The 24,818-nt window shown below is 42.0% G+C and overlaps 1 protein-coding gene across 3 annotated transcripts in view; it reads right to left on the bottom strand.

Moving 5' to 3' along the window:
* The window catches only part of LOC106599471 (extended synaptotagmin-2-B), a 46,402-nt gene that overhangs the window by 8,556 nt on the left and 13,028 nt on the right, over positions 1-24,818 (bottom strand). For all 3 annotated transcript variants that reach the window (XM_014190726.3, XM_014190727.3, XM_014190728.3), the window contains exons 3-14: positions 22,740-22,781; positions 21,709-21,843; positions 21,221-21,297; positions 21,060-21,132; positions 19,978-20,067; positions 12,486-12,541; positions 2,518-2,638; positions 2,114-2,290; positions 1,796-1,881; positions 1,596-1,644; positions 1,406-1,495; positions 569-664 (exon numbers count right to left, since the gene is read on the bottom strand). In XM_014190726.3, coding sequence (XP_014046201.2) covers positions 569-664; positions 1,406-1,495; positions 1,596-1,644; positions 1,796-1,881; positions 2,114-2,290; positions 2,518-2,638; positions 12,486-12,541; positions 19,978-20,067; positions 21,060-21,132; positions 21,221-21,297; positions 21,709-21,843; positions 22,740-22,781 — 1,092 coding nt within the window. The remainder of the gene's footprint in view (positions 1-568; positions 665-1,405; positions 1,496-1,595; positions 1,645-1,795; positions 1,882-2,113; positions 2,291-2,517; positions 2,639-12,485; positions 12,542-19,977; positions 20,068-21,059; positions 21,133-21,220; positions 21,298-21,708; positions 21,844-22,739; positions 22,782-24,818) is intronic.

Below are 24,818 nucleotides of genomic sequence, written 5' to 3'. Positions count from 1 at the left end.
ATTAACATTATCACAAGGATAAAAATATTAACATTATCACGAGGATAAATATGAACATCACGAGAATAAATATTTACATGATCACAAGGATAAATATTTACATGATCACGAGGATAAATATTAACATTATCATGAGTATCAATAACATGATCACGAGGATAAAGATGAACATTATCATGAGGAGAGGAGAGAGGGGGAAGGGAAGGAGTTCAAGCAGGAGAACAATCAGAAGAAGAGGAGGCAGGTGAGAGAAGCTGGGGTGAACTGGGAGGCTCATACTGTCTGATGACTGGTAGACTGGCACAATAATACCTTGTTTTATGGCCTTTGAGGAGACTTGACATTACCATCTCCTAACTAACGCATTAAAGAGGTTGTGCTGAGTTAATGCAATGTAGTGCGTTTCCCCATCCAAGTTATAGTTTAAAATGGGGCCAATGATTGATGTTTAACCTCTGCTACTGTACACATTAGCCCCAGCAGAATGGATGATCAATCTTAAAGACTTAGTAGCTGTTGTGGTTCTTCCTATTCTTCCAGTGAGTTTACCACAGGTGAAGTGACTTACTGGAAGGTTCCTTGCTGAGTCCAGGTAGACCACCAGAAGGGCAGACGACAGGCCATCGTTAGCCTGGCCTTTATCAGCCTTAATACTGGTCAGCACCTAGGAGAGAGAGCGCGGAAGAGGACCAGATCATAATCAATAGTTACAGTTTGTCACTCAATTCAAACAACTGTATTTGTCCCCTTAGGACAATGGTATTAGGGTTATAGCGGTGCTTCAAACAGGCACAGAGGCAGTAAATAGGAGACAAAGAATGAATGCTTCGCTTTAGCCAATACTGTAGGAGGTGCAATTTGTACTGTTGGTCAAACATAGAATGATCTGAGTTATCTATTCTTGGCTTCAGAGCTGATATAATGGACTGCAGAAATGCAGTGTGTGTCCCAAATGGCACCCTATTCCCTATTTAGTGCATTACTTTTGACCGGAGCACAATAGGCCCTGGTCAAAAGTAATGTACTGGATAGGGAATAGGGTACCATTTGGGCCGCACACACAGCATCAGGTGTTACAGGGATCTTTGAGTGTACTAATGGAACAGATGTTAAATAAGCACCACAGCACTAGTTCAAACAGGGTGAGCACTCCCTCTCGGATTCCCCAACCTATCCCTCTAATCTGCATGTTTCATTTTCTCACGTGGATGTAGAAGAGGAATACGTAGACCTATTAATGTTAAGTATATTAACGCTGAAGGACTGAGAAGTCCATTAACATACAGACTGATCTAAAGTAGCACTCAGAAAGACTATATAGTGCACTACTTTTGACCTGATCAAAAGTATTGCACTACATGGGCAATAGGGTGCCATTTTGGATGCAGAGTAGATAAAGGTGTACCTGATCCAGCTTTTCAGGAGTGGGGAGCAGAGACAGCCACTCTAGTTTTAAATGCAGCTTTCCGGTGTTCACCTCCTCCATGACAAACCACTGGAATGGAACACATTGTGCTGGGTGATCACATATACTGTCTTTACAGTTGAGTGTTTTTATTAAGAACGAAAAAAGTCATAAAATAAATAAACTTTACCTCATCAACTTTCTGTTCCTTCTGAAGTTCAGCCACATCTATCAGTAAACTGCAAGGGAAATATACACATGCTGTGAGTTTGTTGGAGAGAGGGGCTAACACATGATAGCTTTATGCGCTACAGCAGAGGTCACGCTTGATGTTCATAGTGATTTTGATGGCTGAGGAAGGACCCCAAAGGATTTGGATCTATCATTAACCTTCCTAGGAAATCATCCTGGTCTGTGTCCTCATCAAACAGCTCTATCTCCAGGTTCTGTGGTCCTGAGTGCTCATACACCAAAGCCTGAGGGTCACATTCACACATACAGCATTACAGACCTTCTGTGTGGCATACAGGACAACATATTGGTAATGTACTGTAAGTATCTAATGTCAGACATCCCACCCACTCCAACATTGTAAAAGAGTCCCATTCAGTTTCTTCAATAAGACATTCTCTCTCATACTGCCGACATAAGAATCATCCTAAGAACACTTCTAGAACCTCCCTGTGGACACTTTAAAATGTTCTCTACCTCATAGACTTCGTTCCACTTGGGATGGATGTTCTCCTTGACCACCTTACTCTGGAACAGCTGGTTGCCGATGTGAAGGACACCGTACGGGTCTGACTTGCCCTTGATCAGACCCCCCAGGAACTTATCCTTCCCTAACAGGTCCTGGGCCTCCAGGAAGTGAATCCTCAGGACACCCTAGAGGAGAGAGAGAGACAAAAAACACTAAGTTCAGACATACTGTATATCATAGTGATTTCATGTATTACATTAACAACATTGGAATTCAATAATGCCCCAACGGATGGGTTGCATTTGAACATAACAAAACAACAGTAAAAAATGCATTGATTAATTTATCAGGCTTGGCTTCATAGAGTGGAATATGTGTTTTGCTTTCAGTGGTGGGTGGGGATCCTCCCTACTTTAGGTATTGGAAAGCGTAGCTGAGCCAGCTGAGCCTCTCCCACCAGAGGAATGGTGATGCGGTTGGGCAGGACCAGGTAGCTGTAGATGATGTCTTGGATCAGGTTATCACACAAGCCACTAACAAGGGACACAGACAGGGATACAGGTTATAAGACACACAGTCCAGGGGACACACAGAGACACTGATAGAAAACATCTATCTTCCATTCAAGCTGCTGCTAACTCCATCCTGTTTCAACCAACATTCTGCATCTCAAATGGCACTCTATTCCCTATATGGGTCATTCTACAGAAGTGGAGTAAATTGGGGGTAAATTTTTTTAAATCACATTTGCATCCTATTTTTCCCAAACCTTCAGTACACGCCTTCCAACATGCACTATATATACAAAAGTATGTGGACACCCCTTCAAATTAGTGGATTCGGCTATTTCAGCCACACCCGTTGCTGACAGGTGTATAAACTCGAGCACACAGCGATGCAATCTCCATAGACAAACATTGGCAGTAGAATGGCCTTACTGAAGCACTCATTGACTTTCAACGTGGCACCGTCATAGGACGCCACCTTTCGTCAAATTCCTCCCCTGCTAGAGCTGCCCCGGTCAACTGTAAATGCTGTTATTGTGAAGCGGAAATGAGGGCTGAAGCGCGTAGCACGTAAAAAAATAATTTAAAACAAAACGCCTGTCCTCGGTTACAACACACACTACTGATTTCCAAACTGCCTCTGGAAGCAACGTCAGCACAAGAACTGTTTGTCGGGAGCTTCATGAAAAGGGTTTCCATGGCCGAGCAGCCGCACACAAGCCTAAAATCATCAAGTGCAATGCAAAGCTTTGGGTGAAGTTGAGTAAAGCTCTCCGCCATTGGACTCTCGAGCAATGGAAACACTTTCTCTGGAGTGATGAATCACGCTTCACCATCTGGCAGTATGATGGACAATGCATAGTGCCAACTGTAAAGTTTGGTGGAGGAGGAATAATGGTCTGGGGCTTGTCATGGTTCGGGCTAGGCCCCTTAGTTCCAGTGAAGGGAAATCTTAACGCTACAGCATACAATGACCTTCTAGACAATTATGTGCTTCCAACTTTGTGGCAACAGTTTGGGGAAGACCCTTTCCTGTTTCAGCATGACAATGCCCCCGTGCATAAAGTGAGGTCCATAGAGAAATGGTTTGTTGAGATCGGTGTGGAAGAACTTGACTGGCCTGCACAGAGCCCTGACCTCAACCACCGTTGGATGAATTGGAACACCGACTGCGAGCCAGGCCTAATCACCCAACATCAGTGCCCGACCTCACTAATACTCGTGGCTGAATGGAAGCAAGTCCCTGCAACAATGTTCTAGTGGAAAGCCTTCCCAGAAGAGCGGAGGCTGTTATAGCAGCAAAGGAGGGACCAACTCCATATTAATGCCCATGATTTTGGAATGAGATGTTCGACAAGCAGGTGTCATGTCCACACACTTTTGGTCATGTAGTGTATGTCAGGTAGACATACAGTATATACTGCTTACACACTTTGTATTACATATTTGAAATATTTACCCGAATTCCTTACCACCCCATAAACGTAACTACTGAATAAAATAAAAAAATTGCAATAAAAAAGGGAAAACCATGCACAGTAGTGATCATTTTGATAAACCTATTATAGATTCATTTTATGAATTTCATTTGGATACAAAAATTAACAAAATAGTAAAACATGATTTTTAACCAGACATTCTAAACCTTTAAATTTAATTGAAAGATTTCTGTAAAATGTTCAATATTGATTGTATGAATCTGAAACTTGTTGATTGATTTAATAACTTATGCATTGTTGGATTCTGGGTGAAACTTTGAACATTGAACTCAGAAGTATAAGAACAGTTACAAAGGAGACATGAGGGGTGTCATAATTAAGCTTTGGAGGGGCTGAGTGCAGGGAACACAATCGCATGCGGCAGTACTGATAAAGGGAGAAACTGTTGAAGGATCATATCACTTAGTACCCTGCTCAACAATAATGATGCAATGTTTAGCGATAAGGAGGAGACTCCACCCAAAGTGGGATATGAATACTACCATGGGGGAAGCCATGTCTGAATTACAGCTGTATCGACCCTTTGGGAAGAATTAAACTTGGTTAAGCTTCTCTAGTGTCCGTGAGTTATTTACTCAGAAAATTAGAGATTAACAGCACCTAATTATTTATGTTGTTAGATGTTTAAATTATGACTTTACATATCTTTATTTTGGCAAAATAACAAGCGTTTCAGATGGTAATATCCAGGAGCCAAGACCAAGATGCATACCAGGACATTGGTCCTGTTGGAATCGGCTAAACTTTGAACATTGAGATATTAAGTAAATGATAGAGACGAAGCCTTGAATAGAAAGAATCTGTAGCAAGCCAGAAGGCTTTGGAATGTGTTTGATGGAGGAGAAGATAGCGATGTGTTGATATAGGGAAGACAGATGGATATCTGTGGATTCGGTGAAGAAGGGGGTGAGGTCAGTTCCCCTTAAGGGAGTAATCAGGGTTAGTATCTGGTTACCTTCTTTCCTGTGGAGCCATAAACTGTAAAGAGGAGTGTCTTAAGTAGGATGCATATAAACTGTGATGTTTGAAATGTTTAGCTGTCTGTTTTCAGCTGTACAGAAGAACCTTTGGGGAATGATTAAACTAGGTTAAGCTTCTCTAGTGTCCGTGGGTTATTTACTCTGAAAAAGAACAACCTAAAAGCATCTAATTATTTATGTTGTTAGATGTTTAAATTATGACTTTACACATCTTTATTTTGGCAAAATAACAAGCATTTCAGATGGTAATATCCAGGAGCCAAGACGTATACCAGGACATTGGTCCCAAGATCCAGGACCTAGACCCAGTGAGTTGAGACCATGACAAATTAAAGCCTGAATTCATGTGATCTTGCGTGCTCTGAACACCAAGACCACTAGATCAAAAGTCCCTGGGCCCTTTCTTCAATTGTAATTAACTCGAAGTAGAGTAAACTTGAGTACATTGGAGAACATTAGAGTAGGGTACAGTACAGTATAATATAGTAAAGTACAGTTTAGCACATTATCGATGTCTATGTTTTGGCCAAATATATGGCCAAAACATTGCAGGGTTAAAGCCTCCCTGCTGGCTATGCATTTCAATACTCTACATTTTTCCTCAAGTGTGCACTTTTCCACTACCCACAGTGGTCCTCTGTAGCTCAGTAGGTAGAGCATGGCGCATGCAACATAAAATTGGAGATAGCCTCAATGGCGCTGCCCATGCGGTCACAGAATCATTAATAGCAGAGACACAAAGATGAGACCTCCACAATACAGTATCTATGTTGAGTCAATTGTTTCAGTTGTGACCATTTTGATTTATTTTGGACTTTAAAGACTCCCCATAGCCAGCCATATGTTAGCCATCTTTCATTTGGACAGATGTACATACATTTTAGTCACAAAAGCGTACTTTACATATTTGTTGATATATTAGATTTTAGGTACTAGTGACACTTCTTAAAAATACTTTAAGATTGGTCAATTTGTTAACTAATTTTCTCCAAAATGATTGCAGAAATGTGGCCATAGTGGAAAGGGGTGCAATCCCATCACCTAGTGATATTTGTAGGGTTGTAGCATAAAGCACATTCATTCTACAGTCTTTTAAAGTCAGTAGTGACATCAAAAGTGGGGACGGTATTTTTCAGAGAAAGATGTTTATAAATGAATAATTAGATCAGTATCTGTCAAAGTAATAATATAGCAACTCAAGATCTTCTACCGAAATAATATTTCTACATTTCTGACTACAAATTAGCTATAACTGGGCTAATAACTCACTAGCAAATAATATGAACAAATGTGCACACGTGGCTATATGCAGTGGCTAATATTGTGTTGAGTCGATCACAATTCCCACAATAAAGCGAAATGTTGAAAGTGTTAACGGGGAAAACTCTAGAAAGTTGAGTGAAGTTCAATCTCGTGTTTCTCTGCGCTGGCTGATATTTCTTCTGCATGACAGTCCCTGGGAGCTTGCGCACACACAGGGTAGCTTAGAGGGAAAATTGGATGGGTGGTAAGTGTGGACGAGTTGGGGGGTGTAGCCCTATACAACTCTGACCTATTGGCAGGTGTAGAGGGGGGGGGGGGGGGGGAGGGGTCACCGTCTATGCCCCAAATGACATCCTATCCCCTATAGTGCACTACTTTTGACCAGAACCCAATGGGGCCTGGTCAAAAGTAGTGCACTATATTAGAAATAGGGTGCCATTTGAAACAAACACTATGTTTCACTATGTTTGACAGCAGAAGTCAAGGGCACTGTCACAATCTGAAGTCCAGAGGCCCAACCTCCCTCCCTGCTCCCACCCCCACCTGACTCATACCATAGACCTGTGCCAAGAGACATTACACTACCATCTGCAGCTGGCACCATCTGTCTGTGAAGTTGAAACTAGACATGTGACAGTGGTGTGCACACACAGAAACTTATCCACTTCCTAATAGTCTATTTATGGGCTCAGTGTAGAATCCCACAACTTTCAATGGCTCCACTACTAATCCTTACAGGAAAATGGATATCCTGTATTTAAATTATGTATTTAAACTGGAGCCAAGATGAAGCTCATAAACGGGGAATCAAAACAACAGTCAATGTTACGTTTTTCTAATACCCACTAGATGGCAGCATTGTAGTGAATGGAGAACTCCCTAAGTGGGTGTGTTACTGCCTCAGAGCTGGGTTTAAATGGTGCAGCCGGGCCTCCCCCATCCCATCCTCAAGATTCCTCTGAGGTTACGACATATTCTATCATGTCTATAAAAGGAGGTTGTTTTTGGTGCTGGGAAGAAAAAAAAGTGTGGATGCGAAATATGTGGAGGCCAGCCCGCTCATTTCTGGGTTTATCGCAGAAGGAATGTATTCAATGCTGGTGTTCAACTGCAATTGACTCAAATGATAATTGATAACACATGTTAGTGACTTTACATTTTGTCCTATTTCTTTACTTTTTGTCTGTTTGTAGGAAAAGATCAGCAAAGCTACAGTTGAACTTTCCAGACGTTATACCTTCAGAGCAGGTCTGTGTGTTGGGGGAGGAGGAGACAACTTCCATTCCAACAATGAAAAAAGTGGTCCCAGACAGGGGCCAAACACACACACTTAGGAGTGAGCTGAGGTGCCTGCTGTTTGAGAGTGAGATGCAAGTCATACCAGAGGAAATGTGAGCCTCATACACAGAACCCTCTGTCTGTTCACACACACACACACACCTGGTAAGCTACAATTAAACTTTTCAGACTCTTTAGACTCAGAGCGTGTCTGTGTGTTGGGGGGGGGGGGGGGGGGGGGCGACAACTGTGTGTGTGTGTGTGTGTGTGTGTGTGTGTGTGTGTGTGTGTGTGAGAGAGAGCGTTTGAGGCAAGGCCGGTTTCAGGTTGTTTCCTGCAAACCCATATATAGAGGAAGGCTACATTTCACAGGAAGGAGTGACACAAAAGCAAATAACAAAAAAACATCAGGCACCATACTTATTTGTTTAACTGTGGACCTCGATCAGGGAACTTATCAAACCACTGCCATATAGGCCTAAACATACAGGCAACTGCCAAAATAAAAGAAACACCAACATAAAGTGACTTAATAGGGCATTAGGCCACCACGAGCTGCCAGAACAGTTTCAATACACCTTGGCATAGATTCTACAAGTGTCTGGAACTCTTGCTGAAGTGATGTGACACCATTCTTCCACGAGAAATTCCATCATTTGGTGTTTTGTTGATGGTGGTGGAAAACGCTGTCTCAGGTGCCGCTCCAGAATCTCCCATAAGTGTTAAATTGGGTTGAGATCTGGTGAATGACACACACACACCCTTTAAACACCCTATGCTCTTTTGAGACTCCTCTTTCAAAGTCACTGAGATCTCTTCTTCTAGCCATAGTAGCTTAAAAATTTGGGCAACTGGGCATTTTTATACATGACCTTAAACATAATGGGATGTTAATTGCTTAACTCAGGAACCACACTTGTGTGAAAGCACCTGGTTTTAATATACCTTCTATCCCTTATTTACTCAAGTGTTTCCTTTATTTTGGCAGTTACCTGTATCTCTGCATGGCTCTTCATTGAATTTAGTATATTCAAATGGCCAAACATTCACTGTAGCATTTTAACACATCTCCCACCCAAGCTTCAAAACACAACCACCTATTGAATCACATGTCAACTTCTCTGACCACTCCATCATCAACTTCTATAAATATCAACAGTTAGATAAAATAAACTAGTTATAATCCCCATTCTAATCTATTCATTAATTCAATCATTTTAATAGCAGCTCTAAGGGATTCCAGGGGCTTTTCAGGAGGAGGGCTAGCTCAGTTTAGATGACTATTTATAGTTTAAAGTTCATCATAAACAAAGGAAGCTGTAGGGCCCACTACAATGGGGATCCTGTCTGCGTGGTCAGGGAAAGGGGGGATACCTAGTCAGTTGCAAAACTGAATGCATTCAACTGAAATGTGTCTTCCGCACTTAACCCAACCCCTCTGAATCAGAGAGGTACGTGGGGCTGATTTAATCAACATCCATGTCATCGGCGCCCGGGGAGCAGTTGTTGTTGGGGGTTAAGTGCCTTGCTCAAGGGCAGAACGGCAGATTTTTACCTTGTCGGCTCTGGGATTCAATCCAGCAACCTTCTCCGTGGCCCAACGCTCCTACCCGCTAGGCTACCGGCCGCCCAGTTAGTTGCTCATTTCCTTTTCTCATGTGACTTCTAACACTATTTTTCAGGGAGACTACCCTTGACAACTGTATTTACACTGTATTTCCATTGGTCCATTTAGCTGTGTTTCATTTGATCCCACTTTTGGGATAAGTGCAAAACATGCGGACAGTGACAGCATTTGACAGAACTTGAAGAGTGAGATGTTGAAACAAGCTATGGGGTCCAGTAGTATATCCATGTGATGGCTTCTTGTCCTCTAATTACAGCCCTCCACCACATGGCTGCTTTGCATAGAGCTGTAAATGCATGACCTCATGGTGCTGTGACCTCACAGTGGTGTAGGACTACTTTTAACACACAGCTACAGGGCCAGCTTCCCAAATGGCACCTTATTCCCTATGGGCCCTGGTCAAAAGTAGTGCACTATATAGGGAATAGGGTGTCATTTGGGACGCAAGCAGGGAGAGCTATGCTGACCATTCTCCCTCCTTATCCCTCACAGACTGCAGCTCTGTCTGAGAAAGCGGACTGGCTGTTAGTCATTTATACCTGCCATGGTGTCATTACCGACATACAGTAAAATGCTACTAACACGTACGCATACGTGTGCCATACAAGTACAGGCATGCGCAAATGGGTGCACTCCCTCCCTCTCTCTCTCTCTCTCTCCAGCCCTGAAAGCTGCCACCTGGCTCTCTCTCTCTCCAAATAAATGAGGCCTTCATGTTAATGTTCCCTAGCGCCTGTCTGTTTGCGCTGCCTGGGCAGCATCCAAAATATCATCCTAATTCCCTATATAGTGTATACTTTTGACCAGGACCTGTCAACACTGAAGGGACAGAGCTGTTTTCAAGCCTGACACAGGAGCCATAAACAGCCTAGTAAACCTTAGCCTTCAGGCTCTCACAGACACAATGAACTTCATGATATAGATACCTTTCCCCTTCTCTACCTCCTCCATCCCTGGTAATTGGTGATCACATTAAAAGACTGTTGCCTCTAATCTATTAGCCTATTTCGACTGATAACAAGGCATGTCCCAAATGGCAACATATTACCTATATAGTGCACTACTTTTTAACCAGGACTCAGAGCTCTGGCCAAAAATAGTGCACACTCTAGGTAATAGGGTGCCATTTGGGATGCCCACAAGGATACAATACAGATATCCATTTACTATGAATGTGTACTGTAACTGTAGACTACACCCTCTGAGTAAACCAATACGGAACTCATTTCCCTACCATACCTACAGTGCCTTTGGAAAGTATTCAGTCTCCCTGAGTTTAAAGTTTAAAACAATCCACACACAATACCCCATAATGACAAAGTGAAAACAGGTTAAGACATGTTTGCAAATGTATTAAAAATATAAAACAGAAATACCTTATTTACATTAGTATTCAGACCCTTTGCTATGATACTCGAAATTGAGCTCAGGTGCATCCTGTTTCCATTGATAATCCTTGAGATGTTTCTACAAATTAATTGGAGTCTACCTGTGGTAAATTAAATTGATTGGACATGATATGGAAAGGCACACACCTGTCTATATAAGGTCCCACAGTTGACAGTGCATGTCAGAGCAAAAACAAAGCCATGAGGTTGAAGGCATTCTCCATGGAGCTCTGAGACAGGATTGTGTTGAGGAACATATCTGGAGAAGGGTACCAAACAATTTCTGCAGGATTGTAGGTCCCCAAGAACACAGTGGCCTCCATCATTCTTAAAAGAAAGAAGTTTGGAACCACCAAGACTCTTCCTAGAGCTGTCCGCCCGGCCAAACTGAGTAATCAGGGGAGAAGGGCCTTGGTCAGGGAGGTGACCAAGAACCCCATGGTCACTCTGACAGAGCTCTAGAGTTCCTCTGTAGAGATGGGAGAACCTTCCAGAAGGACAACCATCTCTGTAGCGCTACACAAATCAGGCCTTTATGGTAGAGCAGCCAGACAGAAGCCACTCTTCAGTAAAAGGCACATGACAGTCCGCTTGGAGTTTGCCAAAAGGCACCTAAAGACTCTCAGACCATGAGAAACAAGATTCTCTGGTCTGATGAATCCAAGATTTAACTCTGTGGCCTGAATACCAAGCATCATGTGTGGAGGAAACCTGGCACCATCCATATGGTGAAGCATGGTGGTGGCAACATCATGCTGTGGGGATGTTTTTCAGCGGCAGGGACTGGGAGACTAGTCGGGATCGAGGCAAAGATGAACAGAACAAAGTACAGAGAGGTCTTTGATGAAAACCTGCTCCAGAGCGCTCAGGACCTTCCAACAGGATAACGACCATAAGCACACAGCCAAGACAACACAGGAGTGGCTTCGGGAGAATTCTCTGAATGTCCTTGAGTGGCCCAGCCAGAGCCCGGACTTGAACCTGATTGAGCATCTCTGGAGAGACCAGAAAATAGCTGTGCAGCAACGCTCCCCATCCAACCTGACAGAGCGTGAGAGGATCTGCAGAAAAGAACAGAAGGAACTCCCCAAACACAGGTGTGCCAAGCTTGTAGCGTCATACCCAAGACTCAAGGTTCTAATCGCTGCCAAAAGTGCTTTAACAAAGTACTTAGTAAAAAGTCTGAATACTTATGTAAATGTGATATTAGCTAATTTATAAAAAATGTAAAACTGAAATATTTCTAAAAACCTGTTTTTGCTTTGTCATTGTCGGGTCTTGTGTGTAGATTGATGAGGGGAAAAACAATTTGAACAATTTTAGAATAAGGCGTAATAAAATGTGGAAAAAGTCAAGGGATCTGAATACTTTCCACTCTATATTGTGGGTTAGGCCAGTTCTAACCTACATCAAGATTTGGCAATATTTGGGGAGACCTCTTCTACGATATGTTACTCCAAATGTCGAGATATCCGATATCCGAAAATTGTGTGCGTATTTACAATATTATAGTCACATTCTCATTAAATAATCTTTTGTATGGCGAAAAAAAATAGGCTTAGTTCATTCATTTAGACTTAATTTTCAACATACTAAGACAGGCTAACATACATTTGCACAGTTTTGATTTGTAAAGTTCAAATAGAGTATAGTCTTGCACATCACAATATATCGTCAATATCAAATATAGCGATATTAGATTTCATCATATATCGGCCCAAACCTACACCCCACCCATCTGGAGTGAGAGAGAGTGATAAGGGCTTGGTAGTGCTGACAGAAGCCATGTAACCGAGACCCATTACAAGCAGGGTTTGCAATCTTGCAGTTGTCACTTACTTCAATCCTGGAATGTCCAGCATATTTGTGAGGCCTGTCCAGTTTATATCCAGCAACTGGAAGAACAAAAGAAAACATGCCTTGAATGACAGAGAAAAAACTAAACGTTGATAAACCCATACAAGGAACACATGTTGTGGACCACAAACACAAGTCATTTTATTTCATTGAATTCATTACAGTCATTTAATTTAGAAAGTGACTCCACAACTAGCTCTTGTCCTTGTCCTCTAAACTTAGGGAGAGCATTCTCACTAAGAGGGCAGCAGCCTGCTCCATGGAACTGCTAATCAATAAGACTCGCTATTTCAGTACAATGCAGAGAGGACATGTATATGGTGGGCAGGCTCTAGCTCTGTGCGTCTCCTGCCGTGGTCTGCATCACTCACTGGGCTCCTAAGGACTGAATGACAAAGCTACTGCAGCACATCTTTATGAGGTTCTAATCCAGCTACTGTTCTCATCTAGCTGATCATTGTAATGAAATGTAATGAACGGATTAGAAATGAGGACAGACTAGACAGACACAATTAGTGCAATAGTTCAAATTGTTACATACAAGTTTAACAAAGCAGAAACATTGGCAAAACTGAGAATAGAGAGTAATCAATATTGAAGAGTTAGCTCTGTTTTAATACGGGAAGCAATAGAGTAGGCAAATAGTAAATCAAAGTCCAAACATAGGGAGTAATTTCAAAGCACTTTAAGATCGGTTCTCAGTGACTCATCAGGAGAAGAGGAATTTCCGATGGCTAAAATGCATTAACTTGGAAGCAGCTCTACAGCTAATGAAAGCTCTCAGTCCGTGAGGAGTACAGTTTCCTAATGAAACAACAGCTAATGAAAGCTCTCTGTCCGTGAGGAGTACAGTTTCCTAATGAAACAGCTAATGAAAGCTCTCAGTCCGTGAGGAGTACAGTTTCCTAATGAAACAACAGCTAATGAAAGCTCTCAGTCCGTGAGGAGTACAGTTTCCTAATGAAACAACAGCTAATGAAAGCTCTCAGTCCGTGAGGAGTACAGTTTCCTAATGAAACAACAGCTAATGAAAGCTCTCAGTCCGTGAGGAGTACAGTTTCCTAATGAAACAGCTAATGAAAGCTCTCAGTCCGTGAGGAGTACAGTTTCCTAATGAAACAACAGCTAATGAAAGCTCTCTGTCCGTGAGGAGTACAGTTTCCTAATGAAACAACAGCTAATGAAAGCTCTCAGTCCGTGAGGAGTACAGTTTCCTAATGAAACAACAGCTAATGAAAGCTCTCTGTCCGTGAGGAGTACAGTTTCCTAATGAAACAACAGCTAATGAAAGCTCTCAGTCCGTGAGGAGTACAGTTTCCTAATGAAACAACAGCTAATGAAAGCTCTCTGTCCGTGAGGAGTACAGTTTCCTAATGAAACAACAGCTAATGAAAGCTCTCAGTCCGTGAGGAGTACAGTTTCCTAATGAAACAACAGCTAATGAAAGCTCTCTGTCCGTGAGGAGTACAGTTTCCTAATGAAACAACAGCTAATGAAAGCTCTCAGTCCGTGAGGAGTACAGTTTCCTAATGAAACAACAGCTAATGAAAGCTCTCTGTCCGTGAGGAGTACAGTTTCCTAATGAAACAACAGCTAATGAAAGCTCTCAGTCCGTGAGGAGTACAGTTTCCTAATGAAACAACAGCTAATGAAAGCTCTCTGTCCGTGAGGAGTACAGTTTCCTAATGAAACAACAGCTAATGAAAGCTCTCAGTCCGTGAGGAGTACAGTTTCCTAATGAAACAACAGTGCACTTATTCACAGCAGAAAGAAAGAAAAAAAAAACTCTCCAAAAGACATTATTTCGAATTGGTTCTAACTGACAGTTCCAGAGCAAGGCATTGATTTCTACTTTATAACAGAAGATGTTATCTACTTTCATCATATCTTTGAAGACTCCTATAATGACCACTCCAGTACCTAGTAAGACAGTTATCACTTTGACCTGAACAGTGAACACGGACATTAACTTTAAAAATGCTGTCTAAAGCGAAAAGCAATTTCTTGAGGAAAATTAGCATTCTCAAAAAGAATGCAATACAGTGCAGGCCCAGGAGAGAGAGATAAGGCTTCTAAGATTCTCACTACAAAGGGCAAACTATACCGAACCAGTAATTGTTCATTCTGCACAGGTTTTATGGAAGGGATGACTGTAGACTGTACAGTATGTGGCAAGCATAGTCTGTATCCTAAATGGCACCCTTTTTCCATATGTAGTACTTTTCACTACTTTTGACCAGAGTTTTTAACCAGGGAATAAAGTGTCATTTGGGACACATTCTTAGTGCGGATTGGAAAACAAAACAAATACTGTAACGCCAACTAGAAGTTTTCAGGACAATGCCAGAGTCTGTGTGCAGCAACAGTGCACTAAAGCATCACAATACTACACAGACTGCAAAACCACTCAGTACAATGGCAAACATTTAGTAGGCTCAGGAATGAGTAGGCACTGGACAGTGTACCAGGGACGTAAACGAAGGAATCAAACTCTGAGAATGCTATGTCGTGACAGTCTCTATGGGAACGTGACCTGGCTAGCTATGTTACTGGGTTCGTCTGTGCACCCCAAATGGCACCCTATTCCCTGTATAGTGCATTACTTTTGCATCCCATTTGGGATGCAGCCCATGTCTTTCTCTGTGCCAGTAACCAAGCCAGGAGTCCTGCCCACTGAATGTCTCCATCTAGGCTATGCTCTCTTACTTTATGAGTCATAGTTGCAATAAAAGAAAATGTAATGATAGTTAAGCAATCTACGACTATTACCTAGCACATCAAATGAACTCAGTGTTCGCTGTATCTAAAAATAAAAACATTGACAGACATGCTGTTTGAATATGGAGGGTAGGCCTAAACCAATACTAGGTAAGAATTATGGCATTGTCACATTAACGTTTCCTACCACATCATTTAGGATAGTCAAAACCTATTTACCATAAAAGGACTTATTAGTCAAATCAAATCACATTTTATTGTTCGCATCCACATACTTATCAGATGTTATTGCGGGTGTAGCAAAATGCTTGTGTTCCTAGCGCCAACAGTCTACCAGTTGTCATGGTAACAAAATAGAAGTAAACCAAACATGGGGTAATATGATGTCATGTCTCATGTGCTAGTGGTCAGGGATATGCCTCTGAACTGTGGGATGTGTGTGTCAGGGGACTCAGGGTGAGATTACGTTTCTAACTTTGTTCACTTAAGAATATCTGCAAAGGTGAGCAACAGGCCATTAAGCAAATCAGAATGTCAACATTTGTGGGATTTAAGATGAGGATTTGACTTGTAGCGTACATAAGCACAGATGTACTTAGTATGAAGAATAAAGCTGTTCAAGTACACCTTAAAAAAATACTGTCTGAATGTGTGTCTAAGGAACGAGAGAGCGTGATATAGCCTATGGCTAAATTCAGGCTTGTCAATCGTCAAAGGAACATTTCCAGAGACCAGAGGCGACATTCAAACATGTATTCTCCCACATTCTAACAAGAGCTGCAGGCACAAGCTTTGACACGATTATATTCTGACTGTGACACAGCAACATTCTTTCCCATAAAGCTCTAATATAACCTAGCCCTAGGCTACACACGGTGAACACGTCATGTTGGGCTGTAGTATGATCCTGTTATTCAACTTTTAACATCAACCCAGAGAACTCTGTCAGGATAAACTCAGGTATCCTGAATTCTGGTAACATGAGCCCAAGCCAACCCAGTAATGTTTAAATGAGAAGCATGCCTACTTGTTCAGAATACGACCAGGAAGAGTGGACTGAACTGACTTTCACAGAGAACAAAGGCTGATTCACACCTACAGAGAGCTCCAAAAGTATTGTTTTTCTTTGTACTCCAGCAATTTGAAATGATACAATGACTGAGGTTAAAGGGCAGACGTTCAGCTTTCATTTGAGGGTATTTTCATCCATATCAGGTGAACCATTTAGAAATTACAGCACTTTTTGTACACAGTCCTCCCATTTTAGGGGACCAAAAGTATTTGGACAAATTCACTTACATGTGTATTTAAGTAGTAAAAAGTGAAGTATTTGGTCCCATATTCTTAGCACGCAATGACTACATTAATCTTGTGACTACAAATTTGTTGGATGCATTTGCTGTTTTGATTTCATTTAAGATTGTTTTGTGCCCAATAGAAATTAAATGGTAAATAATGTGTCATTTTGGAGTCCCTTTCATTGTAAATAACAATAGAATATGTCCCTAAACACTTCTACATGAATATAGATGCTACCATGATTACAGATAGAAGCACAAATGTCATACCCCCCCAAAATGCTAACGTCCCCCGTTAATGTAATGGTGAGAGGTTAGCTTATGAATTTTGTTCGTCTGTAACTTTCTCACTCATTATTCACAAGCTTGATGTAGTCGTGCTATGAATATGGGACCAAAAACCTCACATAAGGTCCTTTTTACTACACATAAGTGAATTTTTAACAACACTTTTGGTCCCCTAAAATGGGGGGGGACTATGTACAAATAGTGCTGTAATTTCTAAACAGTTCACCCGATATGGATGAAAATACAAAAAAAAAAGCTAACCTCATAGCTATTTGGGCTCCTGAGTTGCGCAGTGGTCTAAGGCACTGCATCTCAGTGCAAGAGGCGTCACTACAGACCCTGGTTCGATCTCGGTCTGTATCACAACCAGTCGTGATCGGGAGTCCCATAGGGCGGCGCACAATTGGCACAGCGTCTTCTGGGTTAGGGGAGGGTTTGGCCGGGGTAGGCAGTCATTGTAAAATAAGAATTTGTTCTTAACTAAGTTTCCTAGTTAAATATAAGTTAAATAAAAAATATATATCAATTTCAAATCCAAAATGCTGGTGTATAGAGCCAAAACATTTGTCACTGTCCCAATACTTTTGGAGCTCACTGTATATTTCCTTGTTGTCTTGTCATGCAAGGAGTGGCACATGATGCCTTACCCCAAAATGCATAACAAAAAAACAGGACACAATAAGGAACGTGAGATCGAGATGAAGGGAAGGAACATTAGCTTGTGATGATGCTCTCATCATTTGTTGAAGACATGGGCAGGGCATTTACGATGATTTTCCTATCTCCAGATACTGACACAAATGAGTTTTACTGCCTGTTTTACAGCCTGCTCCATTGTTCTGACTGATATAAAGAGCAGTGGCTGGCTGACTGGCATGTAGGCTGCACAGCAATACGAACCGCTACCGGCTTTTATCTGGCAAGGCAGGGCGGGGTGGCAGAGCGTGCGTGCACTTCCTGTGTGCACCACTTAGTCTTCAGAACAGGCCACACCACCACACCGTGCCAGAGCTTACAGGAACAGACAAACATGAACACGCAAGGGCTTCTGCACAGGCCCTGTCACTAAGCCTTCTGTACAACACTGGAACATACTGTACTTGGCTGTACTAACTAAGTCATAACTCTTATCAACAACAACCAAGTACCAGTAAAAAACATTGATTATCCAAAGATAATTGTTTTAACAACAACAACATTCAGTGCTGTTTATAGATGAGAGCACACGATAGGTATCTCACTGTAATTACATTGGGTTGAACAAATATCATCCGTTAGTCAGTGGAAAGAAAAGGTGGTTTCCTCTTTGGTTATGACCGCATGGCAGGAGAATGCTGCAGCATCAAACAGTCCTGGTGAGGCCTTTTATCCTGGCTGGCTGCTCTGCTCTACTTTCAAACACACAGCCACTACGCTACGTAGCCACAGCAACGCTGCTCACATTTCCACCACACTCTTGGCACGCTCCTCCCTCGCCTCCAGCCCAGACAGGGCACTGGTTACCAGCCAGTCCTAAAGGCTGTCATACCTCACTGATGGTAACTCTGAGAACAAACATCTACACAACTCAGGGGACAGATAGACTGTCAGGGTAGAAGGGCAGGAGGAGTATGAAGGCACAACGCTTTACAGGTAATACCTTCTTCAAGGGGCGGTAAATTAAAAAACAAATTCAAGACAGTGTAGAGGGGTGGACCTTACATTCATTCTTAAGAAAGTCTCCATGACTGGACCACAGGTCAGAGGCCATTGTGGACAATAACCATGTGCTCTATAGCAGTCTAACTTGGTCCCAGATCTGTCAAGACAGCACAAACAGATCTTGGACCAGGTTAAAAACAGACTTAGATGGCTGTCTGTCACTCTAAAGGACTCTCATTACACCCCAGTCTTTATCCCAGGACTTCTAACCAGGCCTCTGACTACATCAGGGGGAAATAACTGTGGCTCTGCCTCAGCCTGGTCTGTGTTTATAGGGATGATGACAGTCTCTATCCCTGATGAAACATATCTATTCAAACTGTACTGTATTCTACTATATAAGTGCATCACAGCTCTGATAATCCAATTCACTGTTAGTATGTTTTACAATGAGCGTACAGTTATAGACTGGCTGGGAAAATGCAGGATGCTATTGTAGTCATCAAGACTAGACTGGACTGTGTGAAGATGATCAAATTTAACTAAAAACTGGCAAGAAATAATTCAACTCCGCTCACAGCACTGGTCCAACACTAACTGACTGTAGTTCATTAAGGGGTTAAGATGTATTAGGCCAAGAGGGGAGAGTTGTATGAGATGGTATAGACTGGATGTCCGGCTGATTTACCATAGACCTTTACTGAGTAATAACAAGGCAATGAGCATAGAGGAAAGTCTATAGAAATCCTACCCAATGAGAAAGACGCAGCCTCGACAGCATAAGAGCACAGAGGAGGCTAAAGACAAAGCAAATCTGCTCTCCCCAAACTCCCCAGACACAGAGGCGATACGACCCAGACACAGAGGCGATACGACCCAGACACAGAGGCGATACGACCCATATCTTGACAATAACACAGCAATGCTCCTTGAGACCCATAACTTCACACCCCTAAAAATAAAACCTCTTTTGTCAAAAAGACAAATGACGTGTGACTACTGGACTGGTAATCAACACCGCCTGAAACTGGGTCTGTTTAAAATAAGACCTGAGTATTATTACCCATCTAGGAAATATATCCAAGCTATTGTACACCAGTTCATTATGTTTTCAGCTGTAATGAATCCAACAGGAAGCTACAGTGCCCCTCATTGTCCTTTTACTGGAATGTATCATCCTCCTAAGGGACCCCATATCAAACCCTCAATCTATAACACATGCTGACCCATGAAGACAGCTGCTAAAGAGCAGGTTATGGACTAAGGCTGAATCTCAAATAGCACAATATTCACTATAAAGTGCACTACTTTTGTCCAGGGCCCATCAAAAGTCGTGCACTATAAAGGGAATTGGTAGCCATTTGGGCTGCAAGCCTAATTATAATTAGGCTTGGTGGGAAATGGGCTTTCTGGAACAGGAGCTCAATGCAACGTCCTTCACATCCAGCGGTCTGCTGACCATTCCCTCCTCAGTGGCTCCAACCACTGCAGTAGTTCTAGAATAAGTCAAAATGGCTGCCAATACTTACAGGCTTCTTCAGGAAGAAAACTGACAGGGCTCCGATCAATGGCATGTCTCCGAGCAGGGGCTCCATGATGACCCTCAAGACACCGTGAAGCTGCAGAAAACATGCCAATCAGTGACTTTTCGATTGCAGATCATTGTAACATACAATTTATAGGTCTCTATCTTATTACATAGGAAACAGCGGTACAATACACTTTTGATTAATCTATTTGACAAATTCTACATGACTGTCTTCTTGTTGTCTCAAGGAAAAGTCTGACCTGAGTTGTATTACTAAATGTTCCACTGCTTTTATTAGTATCCATCCTGACTGAAGTGACTCTTTACTCAGAAATGTAGAGACTGTCTAGAGCTCCAAATTTGGTTGCAAGCGCAAGCAATTAAACAGTCAGCCCTTAACATGCAATGGAAATATTGGACATGTTCAATACCCATACTGCCATACTGATTAACCATACTGCCATACTGATTAACCATACTGATGTAGTCTTATTGTCACGTTTACTCAAAACAGTGGCTTTGTCAGAATCAAAACAAAACATATGAGATTGCAGATTGCCACATTTAAGGGCTTCAATCTGAACAAAAATGGTTACAGTGAAAAGCCAGCCATCTATTAGGAGCCAACAAAACCGTCTGAAATCTGGACTGATTCCAAAACAGCCTACCAGAGTGGACATAGACCACCTGAGACTGCAGTCTCAAATCTGGCCAATCAGAATGGGTTCGCAATGATTACTGTAGACTACCCTGCATACAACTGTCTCTCTCTGATCTCTGAACAGCAAATATGCTGGTGGTTTGCAAGGGCAACCTCTTGTAATGTTGTATAATCAACCGTCACCCTTATCTATGAAGAGTCAACATATTATGTGATAAAAAACAACATCCAAAACAACGCTAATTTTCATAATACATAGCCAAATACGGAGGTGGCTAATGGTTAGTCTCATGCACCAGACAGATTTTCATCAAGCTCGGGAGGTCTGGTATATCAACTGAATAATCGGAGAAAGTCACAACATTTCCCAATAGAAAGTAGTGTATGCATGTGTATGATATAAAAACATGCATATAACATACCTGTATACTTTTTATACCAGCTCTGCAGTAGTATTTCTTGATGTCAACATCAATCTCTGTATTTCCAACAAAGCTGAAAAGATTTTTAAAAATTGTCTTGATATAGAATGATATAAAAAAAAAGTATCTCCAAATTTAACCACAGTGCATGTGACGTATACCTAATCTCCAGGTCCATTATAATCTGTCGTTTGTCCACATTCTCAGTGTACACTTTGACCCCGTTCACCCTTAGAGGCTGTAGAGAGAGAAGGAGAGAAAGATGGAGGGAGAGCGGGAGAGAGAGGGGGGGAGAGGATAGGATGACAAAGCAGGACCCAATGGTTGACAGATCTCTCTGTGTGCTCAAACCCAAACTGCTTGTCCAACCATACTTCAAGCATGTGTTTCCTAAGTTCCCTTACAAGGTTAACAAGTTTGAAAACTTACACACAGGAAAAATTGCTGGACTTTGTTGATAGGGCTAATGACGGTAAACAACAAACACCTATGAACTATATTATACAGAATAAACACCTACAGCATATAACAAGATATAGAACATTTTCCACACTGCTCGACATAACAGTGGGAACATAACTAACAGTACCATTGACCCCAGAACTCATCCCTGGAAACATACATGTATATCTATCTGCCTCAGTCTCACCTTGTCCCCCATGTCGATCTTGGTGAAGCAGAAGGAGCTGAGGTGAGCATTAGCCCCCTTCACAGCCGGCTCAATGGTTTCTCTGAACAGCTTGTCAACAAACTGACAGATGTACGGCCACATCTGTTTCACTGTCTGGGGAGGGAGACAGAGGAAGACTCAGGGTTACACAGGTCATATTCTCAAAGCTCAATGTCTGACAGAGACACTACATAGGTAATGGCCCTGTTCTCTGCATGGTTTGATTGAATAAGACCGTTGAATTAAGATCCAAAAATACTTTATTAATCCCAGAGGGAAAATTCTTAGCATTATTTTGTCATAGATAATAGGCAGGAAATGCCCTCATAATTGCCTGCCACACATAACGTTACCTCAACTGACACATCTATTTGGTTTGGGTGTGGCCCTAGTGTAGTTTACAGGCTCTACTTTAAGTACTAATGCATGAACTCCTTACCACATAAACCTACTACAAAAACAATAGCATCTATAACACTCCTGCAAAACAAATAGAGGTCAATCTCTCGTTTTATTATCTAATGTGTCTTTGAAACATTGTGGACTAAATCCCTATAAGTCTGGTTTTTACAGTAACTGTAAGAGTAATGACTCCTCCCAGTTCCTGGAGTCAGAAGGGTCCCCAGGGAGGCTGGTACTGGAGCTGGGTTAGCAGAGCTCCAGATAAGGGCCTATTTATAAGAGGCTGCTGCCCTCCCCGCCCGCTTCCCTGCCTCCACACTGTACCACTTATCTAGAGCAGGGCAAGTGCTGCTGCCGGGAAAGTTGGTATTGGACCGGGTTCAAATACTATTTTCAATAATTTCAAATATGTTATCTGTGCTTGACTGAGCTTGATGGACCAATACGATAGTCCCAAAACTGCAAAAACCCCACTAATCTGGCACTCTAGGCAGGCTAGATCAAACAAAGTATTTGAAGGATTTTCAACGTATTTGAAAGATGGTATTTGAACCCAGGTCTGATTGGTGTACTGTAGGACAACGCACTGCAGTGAAGACGTTCAGTACCTTGTTGAGCCATTCCACTCTCTCCACATCTGGAAAATGGACCTGGAATGAAGAGAATAATGGATCAGTTCGTATTCGTTCAATATGTGAGCTGTCTGAAGAGATGCTGTGGGGTAGATGAAAACAACGTCACAATGTCATTACAGGTTGGTGAACAGTTTGACATTAAAACAGACATTCAATAAAGACTATAGGTGCAATAGACAGTAACAACTGACAGATTGACAGGATCAATCAAATAAAATCTGTCACATTCTTCGTAAACAACAGGTGTAGACTAACAGTGAAATGCTTACTTACGGGCCCTTTCCAACAATGCAGAGAGAAAAAATGTTACATTAATACAAGGAATACATACACAATGAGTAACGATAACTTGGCTACATAAACGGGATACACCAGTACTTTGAGTTGTATAATGATTGTATTCTACTAATACAGTCTAATTACACAACAACATATCACCTTAGTTTGGTTTGGTAGTAGTGTTTAATGGTGCTAAAGCAGCACGTCTAAAGCTCAGATGAGGAAAGGGCTGATTCTGTGCATTGATTCAAAGACGAGGCTGCAGTATTTGGGGTCTCAGGCGGACAGCATGAGAACAGCACCAAGCCGCTCAGAGATAGCTGAGGCAGGGAGTCGACTGTGACAGATAAGCAGTTGGATTTACATAACTACCAGACAGACAGAGCTTCTGCAGGCAGGCTTAGGCTGAATCCCCAAACGGGACACAATTCCCTATATACAGTGCATTCGGAAAGTATTCAGACCCATTTCATTTTTCCACATATTGTTACGTTACAACTTAATTCCATAATGGACTCAATAGTTTTTTCCCCTCATAAATCTACACACAATACCTCAGAAGGACAAAGCAAAAACAGGTTTTTAGAAATGTTTGCAAATGTATTAAAATTAAACTGAAATATCACATTTACATACAGTACCAGTCAAAAGTTTACACACCTACTCATTCAAGGGTTTCTTTATTTTTACTATTTTCTACATTGTAGAATAGTGACGACATCAAAACTATGAAATAACACATGGAATCATGTAGTAAACAAAAAAAGCGTTAAACAAATCAAAAATATATTTTATATTTGAGATTCTTCAAATAGCCACCCTTTGCCCTGATGATAGCTTTGCACACTCTTGGCATTCTCTCAACAAGCTTCATGAGGAACGCTTTTCCAACAGTCTTGAAGGAGTTCCCACATATGCTGAGCACTTGTTGGCTGCTTTTCCTTCACTCTGAGGTCCAACCCATCCCAAAACATCTCAATTGGTTTGAGGTCAGGTGATTGTGGAGGCCAGGTCATCTGATGCAGCACTCCATCACTCTCCTTCTTGGTCAAATAGCCCTTACACAGCCTGGAGGTGTGTTTTGGGTCAATATCCTGTTGAAAAACAAATGATAGTGGGACTAAGCGCAAACCAGATGGGATGGCATATCGCTGCAGAATGCTGTGGTAGCCATGCTGGTTAAGTGTGCCTTGAATTCTAAGTAAATCACTGACAGTGTCTCCAGCAAAGCACCCCCACATCATCACACCTCTTCCTCCATGCTTCACGCTGGGAACCACACATGCGGAGATCATCCGTTCACCTACTCTGCGTCTCACAAAGACACGGCGGTTGGAACAAAAAATCTCATATTTGGACTCATCAGACCAAAGCACAGATTTCCACCTGTCTAATGTCCATCGCTCATGTTTCTTGGCCCAAGCAAGTCTCTTTTTATTGGTGTCCTTTAGTAGTGGTTTCTTTGCAGCAATTTGACCATGAAGGCCTGATTCATGCAGTCTCCTCTGAACAGTTGATGTTGAGATGTGTGTTACGTGAACTCTGAAGCATTTATTTGGGCTGCAATTTCTGAGGCTGGTAAATCTATCCTCTGCAGCAGTGATAACTCTGGGTCTTCCTTTCCTGTGGCGGTCCTCATGAGAGCCAGTTATCACATCATATGTAGAAAATAGGAAAATAAAGAAAAACCATGGAATGAGTAAGTGTGTCCAAACTTTTAACTGGTACTGTAAGTACTCAGACCCTTTACTCAGTACTTTGTTGAAGCACCTT

The sequence above is a fragment of the Salmo salar genome, chromosome 03, assembly GCF_965601325.2.
Source record: "Salmo salar chromosome 03, fSalSal1, whole genome shotgun sequence".
Taxonomy (NCBI): domain Eukaryota; kingdom Metazoa; phylum Chordata; class Actinopteri; order Salmoniformes; family Salmonidae; genus Salmo; species Salmo salar.
The sequence above is the reverse complement of the archived record's forward strand: the minus strand, read 5'-3'. Positions and strand labels throughout refer to the sequence as shown.